We start from the raw sequence: 8,657 nt of genomic DNA on the forward strand, positions 1-8,657 counted from the left end.
AAAGTAAAAGGGGAGATAATGTTCCAGTTGAATTGATGTCAGTAGAAAGACAAAACAAGTTATTTTAGTGCAACTAGTTGACCAAAAATAACAGTTCTTCTGAACTTGAAGACACAGTGAGTGTTGGATTTAGCGACATCTATTTGTGTAATTATTATATATATATATTCTGTTTCTGTAAAATGTCCATAAAGTGGCAGTCCAAAAGAAAGCTTTCCAAGGTACAATGTAGACGAAATAAAAAGCATTATTCATTATTACGTGACTATCTTTAAAGATGAAGGCAAATGTTTTGTATGTTGTGTGTTTGCAGGGCTGCCCTGTCAAACTGAGAAGAGCAGGATCCAGAATCAGAGTCGAAGGAAGAGCCTCATAGGTCAGTCTGGATGATTGAATTGGTTATTTCTTTTGTGTGTGTGTGTGTGTGTGTGTGTGTGTGTGTGTGTGTGTGTGTGTGTGTGTGTGTGTGTGTGTGTGTGTGTGTGTGTGTGTGTGTGTGTGTGTGTGTGTGTGTGTGTGTGTGTGTGTGTGTGTGTGTGTGTGTGTGTGTGTGTGTGTACTTGTTTATGTTACTTCTTGAGCACTTTCACTGTCATAAACAATGACTTTTTCAGGACCAGTAGTCAGGTTAAGGTTAGAATGAGGCATTAACTAGTCATGGTTAAGGTTAGAGATGACTCTTATATTAGGCTGTGAAAATGAATGGAAGTGCGTGTGCTCGTGCGTGTTTGTGTGTGTTATTGAAAGTTATTGAAAGTGACTGCTTCCCCTTAAGCAGGATGTATGGTTGCTGTCCCATAACCTTTGCAGCAGTAATGGATTGTTGATCTGCCTCTGTGAATACACAAGAGCCTCGTTTGCAACCTCTGCTGACCAGGGATCAGATTTTACATCTTACCTTCACACACACACACTCTCTCTCTCTCTCTCTAATGGTCGACCACCATGGCTGACGTATTTGCGTCGCTTCCTGTCACTAGCGTAACTTTGTATGTGTATTAGTGTCACTATCTTAGTTTCGCTCTGATTCAGCTCACGTTCACAAAGACAAATGTCAAGCGCACTGTAGCGGCTGTAGCCTCAGTGTTCCCATCTTCTCACTGGGGGATGTGGGTGAGAACACCAAGGCTGTAGCTGTAAATGCTCCACTTGCACTGAAAGGTGTCCGTGGAGTTCACACTAAACAAGTCAAACAAGCCAACCAGACAAGGCTGGTGTAAACACACCATCAAACATACAGTCTGCGACAAAGAAAAAGATACAGCAGGAAACTTAGGAAACACTCTGGTTTATTCTACTGCACTTTAAGTTCAAGTAGATTTTTCTTATTATTATTCTAAAAGTTTGTATTTATGCAAATTTCTATTGTCCTGTGTTGAGGGAGTTCATTGCATGTCTTTTTTTTACAGTTAATGTTCTCAGTGCTTTCTCTCTCTTGCTATCACTGCTTATCTCTGTCTCCTGTTTTCCTTCTTCTTTGATTCCAGGCTCTTATATTCCTCGCTGCACTGACGAGGGATACTTCAAACCAACACAGTGTCACGGCAGCACTGGCCAGTGTTGGTGTGTGGACAAATATGGCAATGAGATTGCTGGCTCCAGAAAACAGGGCAACCCCAACTGCGGTAAGAACACAACACGCAAATCAGAAAAACAACGGGAATTCATTGTGTTTGCTCTGTTTGGCTCCCATTTGTGTCACTGCCTTTCACGGTTACTGCTTTGATCCAGGTGGACTGTTTGCGAGAATCTAATTTGTTTTATGTCTTTGCTCAATATCTCTCCATGTCTTTATCTTTACCGGTGCCTATGCAACAGATCATTTAGGAAACAGATAACATTAGGCATGCCTCTGGAGCTGGTCTGGCTGCCTTACGATCAGTCATGCGTTTGATTCTATCTGCTCCAGATATTTAGCGCATGTAGCCTTGATAAAAGACCACTTTCTTGCAAGTCAAGAAGGCAAAAAAAAAATCTCTCACACTTGTCAGTAGAGAGTAGCCAAAGGATCTCTGAAAAATATGTATTCATAGCAGTGACTGACATTCACCTTGTGGGAGGGAATAAACACTTGAACTGCTGCTGATGTGGAAGATGCTTTTGGATGGGGAAAGCTATAGTTAAACTGCCTGCAGTGGAAATTTGTGGGGAATGGCTAAAGAGCCAATAGATGCACTTTGCTGCACATCGATGGCCTGAGGGATTTAATAGTTGGAAAAAAAGAACAATAATTAGCAGGAGAGATTTCAGGGAGACATACTGATAACCAATGAAACAGCCAACTCACAGTCACAGATTACGCCCCACTCCAATGCCAGACTAGTCCAAAGCCAGTAATTGCAGCTTCCACTATTGATGAGGTGTCTCTCTACACGAACACACACACACTGAGTAAGAGAGAGAGAGAGAGCAGCAACTCTTTGTCTGCAATCTAACAAGCTTAAGTCAAACTCTGGCTGAGTGGCCATAGGCGCTACACTGGACAAACAGATAGTAATGCAGAGGATGTCCACACACTTGTCTATGGGACATCAAACCGACCTTAACACCGTGAGGGCCACTCAACTGGTGTGTACTTGTAAAAAGGTTCTTTCAAAACAGGAGGATTTTTAAGCTCCACGTTTTAAAAAAAAAAAAAAGCTGAAGGCAGGAGCCGAGATAATGGCTCCTGCACAGGATTCAACGTTGAAACATGAAAAAAAAGAGACATTTGTGTTTTAAAAATGTTTGCAGGAGTAACTTCTGTCAAAGACTGAAGCTATATCCATTTTTGTGTATAAATTCTTCCTCAGATACACCTGCCATCCTCACTACCCGGACATTATGGAACCCTAAAAATAAAGTTTAAAAACGCTGCTGGCCGTTACCCACATTCAATATTTAAATTTAAATGTTTCCACTGCTTTCACTTTCACCTCGTCGTTTGGTCTAATAAAAGGAATTCTCGCTCTGACCTTTCCCCATTGGGTGCGTTTCCATCAGCCTTTTCGTTTTTCAAGTTTTAATTTGCATTTGCGGACTTTTCAGTTTTTGTTCCTGAGGGAGGAGGAAAATATGGCACGTCGATAAGTGGAAAATGCAAATGAGCGCAATTGAAATGGTCTTACTAAAATTAAAGAGGATGTTAAGAAATCATGAGATGTCACTCCCGCCTCCACATTTCACTGTACTGTAAAAAACTGTGGAAATGGTGGATGCCTTGGGGCGAGAGGAGCTCTGTGCGGTCTGATGAGGATACAATTAACATTCCTCCACTCAGTGCAGGAAGCATATATTACTACAATGGTAAATTAAAGCACCAACAACACGCCAACATATATCAACAGCTGTCGACGCTGTTTAATTGTGTGCTGTGTCTGACTTTCTTATCTCTGTGAACTAACTCCCAATATTTGCTTTGCAGCTGTCGATGCAAACACGGATCCTTTTTAAATGTAGTGTCTGTTTTCTGCCGCTGTTTATTATCGTCTGGTAACACGGAGATCGTCCCGTTTGCCTCTGATTTCTTTTGCCCCTTCCCACAGACGAGGACCAGGAGTCATCAGGGGATTTCGGCAGCGGCGGTGCGGTCATCCTCCTCGGTGACCAGGAGGAAGAGACGTCACCGAGCGTCCGAAGCCGGCAGAAGAAACGACGGGGCCGGATCCACCCAAGAGGAGCCATAGAGGATGACGAGGATGAGGAAGATGACAAGGATGATGAGATCGGCTACGTGTGGTAGCTCCACTTCATTTTCCTCTGCCATCAGCCCGACCAGGAAACTCCGTTATCTCAGCACAGATCTGAAGCCATTCCAATGTCTCTTTCTCCACTTGTTACCTTGGCAGCAGTTGATCTTTTGGCTCCTTACCTTGCTCTTGTAATCCCCGTCTCTTATTCAGATCTCTCTCTTCAAGTCCACCTCCTCCAACCTCTTCCTTTTCAAGTGTCTCCTCAGACAGAAAACAGAGAGCCTATTAGATTTCAACAACTGTCATGCCCCCGTTAGATTCTGTCCACGTTCTGCTTTTACCTTCCCTCAGACCTCGTGATCTTTAACCTCTTTTAACATGAACATCTTTCTGTTTTCCTCTCACTCTCTCCTTAAGCTTATTCTGTCCCTCTTCTATCTTGGTATGTCCATGTCAGAGCCTCTGGACTGTCTGTGAGCCCAGATACATTCGCTGATGTATTGGATGTAAATATGTTTCCTAAAGGAGAGAATGGAGATTATGTCTCCTGTTCTTCCATCAGCAGTTCATTCTTCATTCATTCATGCTCTGTGTCCCACTGTTCGGGCTCCTTAGGTGTTCAATGAGGTTTCCACACATCGTCGCCACACTCCCCAGGCTCTGAGTTGCTCCCCCACCCCTCCCCTCCTCCTCTCTGTTATTTCACAGACGATTGTAAATTATTTAATCGTTGATCTGGAATGTCCAAGAAAGAAAGCCCAGGAAGCAATGAGATTAATGATATATTGTTGTTGTTGTTGCATGTTTCTCATCGTGTTTATGTAAAAGAGAGATTCCCTGGCCAGGTCTAGCTCTATGCATCTCAAACAGAAAGTGATGCCTATTTGGCTGCTACAATACTTTGTTTGCTATGTCGATGCTGTCTAGTGTCTTTTTGGTTCTTCTCCCAATCTCAGGAGGTAGGAAATGGCATTGCAAAGGGATAGCGGTGTATAAAAGTGAACTGCAAGGCCTCCAGTCCAAATCTGTGGCGTCTCAGCCGTCTATTCTTTTACTGATTGGTCTGTCGGGCTGTTGAGGCTGTTGAGGCTGTTTGACTGTGCATGGACACTAAAGGAGAAAGCTGCTCCTGAGCTGGGAGGACACATGAAGTTGAGCGAGCAGAGAAGAGGCTCTGCTCCGCCTCCCAACATCGGATATGTTTAGTCATTTGAAAGTGAAAAATTCACCATGTCAATTAAGTGAACTTTTATTTGTAACTTTGACAATTTAATTAAAGTGGCACTTTGGGTGTCTTTTGAACCTTACGGATCTGTGTCTGCTGTTGTCCTGGTGTTTACAACGCAACCGTTGCATGTTACTTATTGTTTGGCAGTGCTGTGAAACGCATCCATTCCTCGACACACACACAAAAAAAGCATTTGTCTCACTTTAACCACTCTCTGAAGCTCAGATTCCTCTGTAATAGAACAGTCAAAGCCCTCCATCAATTCTGACCTTTCCCAACCTTGAGAACACAGCCTCCCCAGTCGCAGACATAAATGGTAGCAGCAGAGCAGAGACTACTCTTATCACTTGTCTTTAGAGAGAAGAGAATCACAAAGCGAGCAGAACTCAAAAGAACATAAAAGCTTAATGAGTGTTTTTCACTAAAATCATTGGCTAATGGGACAGCTGACCCCAATTGGCATGAAACGGCTCACTCAGCACTTTGAACAAAAAAAAAAAACAGTATCCCACCATCCCAATGCTTTAAGGACAACTGAATCGGCCTAATAAGCAGTTTGCAACACACTTTGTCAGATACAATAGAAGATGGGCTTAACTATGTGCATCAAGAGATGTGGGTGCTGATCTGTGGAACTCTGTAGCAGGAAAGAGAATGTCTTAGCCCCGTAATGTTTTGTGTAAATTACTGGTTCAAATTGAGTGGTTTTGAACCAGCATCCTCAAGCATTAGCATCAGCAAATACGCTTTACAGTCTTAATTTCTTCACTGTCACTGTACATAAAGATGGACAACACATCCCAATGTCTTCCCACTGCACAACATTAAGCCAAAGTGCTTCTGCTTTTCTTCTGCTTGTAGAAGATGTCAAGATGTTTCACTTCATTTGTATAGCATCAAAGACAACATCAATTGAGATGATTTGTCTTTACCTCTGGGCTGTATCCTTACATACAGTCTATGGCAGCCACAGATTGAGCAGTTTAACCAAATGTGTTACTGTAATCAAGTCCAACTTGTGCTCTCGTCTATCATTAGTACAAGGCTGTGGTGAGACAGCTTATGGTTCCCTCATTGACCAACACAGAATCTCACACACACACACACATTATTCTTGGTGTGCGTTCTATCTTCATCTCCATATGGAAGTTGTGTGGTTGCGCTTTATTCTCATGGCTATTCCTCTTTTTCATTTCTCTGTTGGCTGCTTCTTTATTCACAGATGAGTTCCTTGTGTTATTAATTCCTAATTGGCTGTGAGAAGTGGGCTCTAGATGTTGGGTCATTTGTAAATATTAGCTCTGAGTCATGGTATAAAAGTATCCTCTAACTTTAGTTCAGATCACTGGTTAATTACTGTATTTTATGTGATCTACCTTTTGAGAACACAGTGTGTCGCATTATAGCAGCTTCGTTTTCAATGTAAGATAATTCAATTAAAAAGCCAATTACGCAATTAGTTTCCAGTACAACATGTTTCACGAATCAAATGTTTCAATTATCCTCGACTTGAAGGGTTTATGGAGTTTTTCCTCATGGTTCATCAGTAAATGATTTATTTGTTTGTGAACTAAACAAAATATACTTTTGTTAAAAGCTGGTGGCTTTATAGGCATTACAGCAGGGGTCACCAACCTTTTTGAGACAGAGAGCTACCTTAAGGGTAAAAAATAATATGGAGGGCTACCACGTTAACATTTTACGCACCATTTTTTTTTGTTTACCATTTAAAGGGACACTGTGTAGTATTTATGGGTTTATATTTATCGCCCTCTCCCTCGCCTCACGAAACCTCATCAGTTGACACAGAGAAAGACGACGAGGACGACATTTGACCGGCTGAGGATACCGTAGCACTCAGGGAAGGGAGGGGGTGAGCAGAGGAGCAGTTCTTTGTTGTAAATTTCAGCCTCTCCTCTAGATGGCACTATAAACTACTTACTTCACCTTTAAATGATTAATATTATGCATTCAACTGCATACACATTCATTCCAGTGCTTACTCCTAACGATTACCAGTTTTTATAAACAATATCAAAGATATTTTACTGAGCGATCATACGGATACATGCAAGTGAGGTGAAGTGAAGTGAGCCCGCGGGCACCGTATTGGCTGCCTGCGGGCTACCAGGTGCCCGCGGGCACCACGTTGGTGACCCCTGCATTACAGCATCTCTTCACATCACCTTCTCCAAGTTTTATAACTGTTCTGTGATTAGACCATGTGTCTGTAGTGATTGTCAGTCACATGAAGCAAGAGAAAAACATACAATATGGACAAAGAGCTATATTTCTACAAATTCAAACCTATAGCATGTTATAAAGCTTTTACTTTTACCGCTTCGTGTAAGTTAATAAACCACCACTCAAATAAAAGAACAGGCAGAGGACAGAGTCTGCTCTTTGCCTCATTCTGCATGCCCGCCATGTAGCTGGGCCATGTGCCAAGATTGCCTCTTTAGCAGGTGAAATGTCCAAGTGGCTTTCCAAAGTCCTCAGGGTGCAGAGCACTGCTGGTTCTTTCAGGTAGTTTTCACAGTAGCTGTGTGATTGAGGACCGACTTCAGCCTGCAAACATGGGGGGGGGGGGGGGGGGGACTGCAATTAAATACCTGACAGAATAAAAATAAAAATCCTGCACTGTCCCAAGACCCGAGGACCAGATTTGGGGATAACTGGTCCAGGAGCCTGCATTTGTAATTAGGATAGACATTGTAATAAGGAGGGATCATCTGGCACTAATCTGTCACAGCTCACCACTTCTGCTCAAACACTCTTTCAGTGCACGACTGCCTCTGTGCCAGCAAGCTCATGGAGCGTACCAACTGATCAGACCCCTCATTCCCCCAGGTGAAAGATTTATGGCTCAGTCACTTTCATTTAGTAACCGACACTACCCCAAATTTGTTGGATTTAAAGAGAACCCATGCTATACACTCTGCAGGTGACTGACTAAATAGCTGTTCTGCAAAATAAAACAAACAGGAAATAATCCACACCCACCAACAACAAATGAAACTGTTAGGGGAGCAGTCAAATGTGACAGCACCATCATCAACATCAACATCACACCAATAAAGTTAATGCCATTAACTGATTGCTAACGTGTAGTTCAAAGCCAACTCTGTCTATGATGCTTCTGTCACTGTGTTTCCCCCGAAACATATCCATAACATTTCACGAAACACAAACAGGATTGGAATTTGCAAACACAGTGTGTGACACCAGTGCCCTCTGGTGGTCTGACACCACCTGTGAGTTGATGGCCTTTTCTGTGATGCCCTTGTGGAGGTTTAATAATGACCGTGTAGCACAATGTGCCCTTTTCGCTCTTTTATTTCTCCTGGTATCTTGAGCGTACATTCCCAAAACACAGTTTAGAGCAAAGGTTTTATTCATTATCACATTACAATGCCAGTTTTTTTCTAGATATCTATATACATTTGCATAAATGTAATGGTTACCAAAGCACAGGAGTGGATTTGCATAATAAAGGCACATGATAATAACAATAAAAGAAACAACAGAAAGAGAACTATAATCAAAATCAAAAACGTTCATTTGAGTTCCATTGAGTTGGTTTCTTGAAGAATCAGAGGATTCCAAGAGTCGACCTCCTTGTCTTGATTTTGTATTTGAAAGAAATAGCTTTGGCTGGAGATGAAAGGCACTCAATTTAAATAATCACAACGTTTGCTCATTTAACGATTCGTAGAAAATTATAAACAGGTACGACCTTTGCACTGGTATTGGCATCA

General features: G+C 42.2%; 1 protein-coding gene across 1 annotated transcript in view; it reads left to right on the top strand.

Annotated features, from left to right (window-relative positions):
- Window positions 1-3,721, top strand: part of spock1 (SPARC (osteonectin), cwcv and kazal like domains proteoglycan 1) — a gene marked incomplete at both ends in the record, with an annotated part of 92,569 nt that extends 88,848 nt beyond the window's left edge. The window contains 3 exons of the mRNA XM_083890658.1: window positions 314-376; window positions 1,488-1,625; window positions 3,525-3,721. Of these exons, the coding sequence (XP_083746784.1) occupies window positions 314-376; window positions 1,488-1,625; window positions 3,525-3,721 (398 nt within the window). The remainder of the gene's footprint in view (window positions 1-313; window positions 377-1,487; window positions 1,626-3,524) is intronic.
- Between the last annotated feature and the right edge of the window lie 4,936 nt (window positions 3,722-8,657).

The sequence above is a fragment of the Microchirus variegatus genome (assembly GCF_963457635.1).
Source record: "Microchirus variegatus genome assembly, chromosome: 6".
Classification (NCBI taxonomy): Eukaryota; Metazoa; Chordata; class Actinopteri; order Pleuronectiformes; family Soleidae; genus Microchirus; species Microchirus variegatus.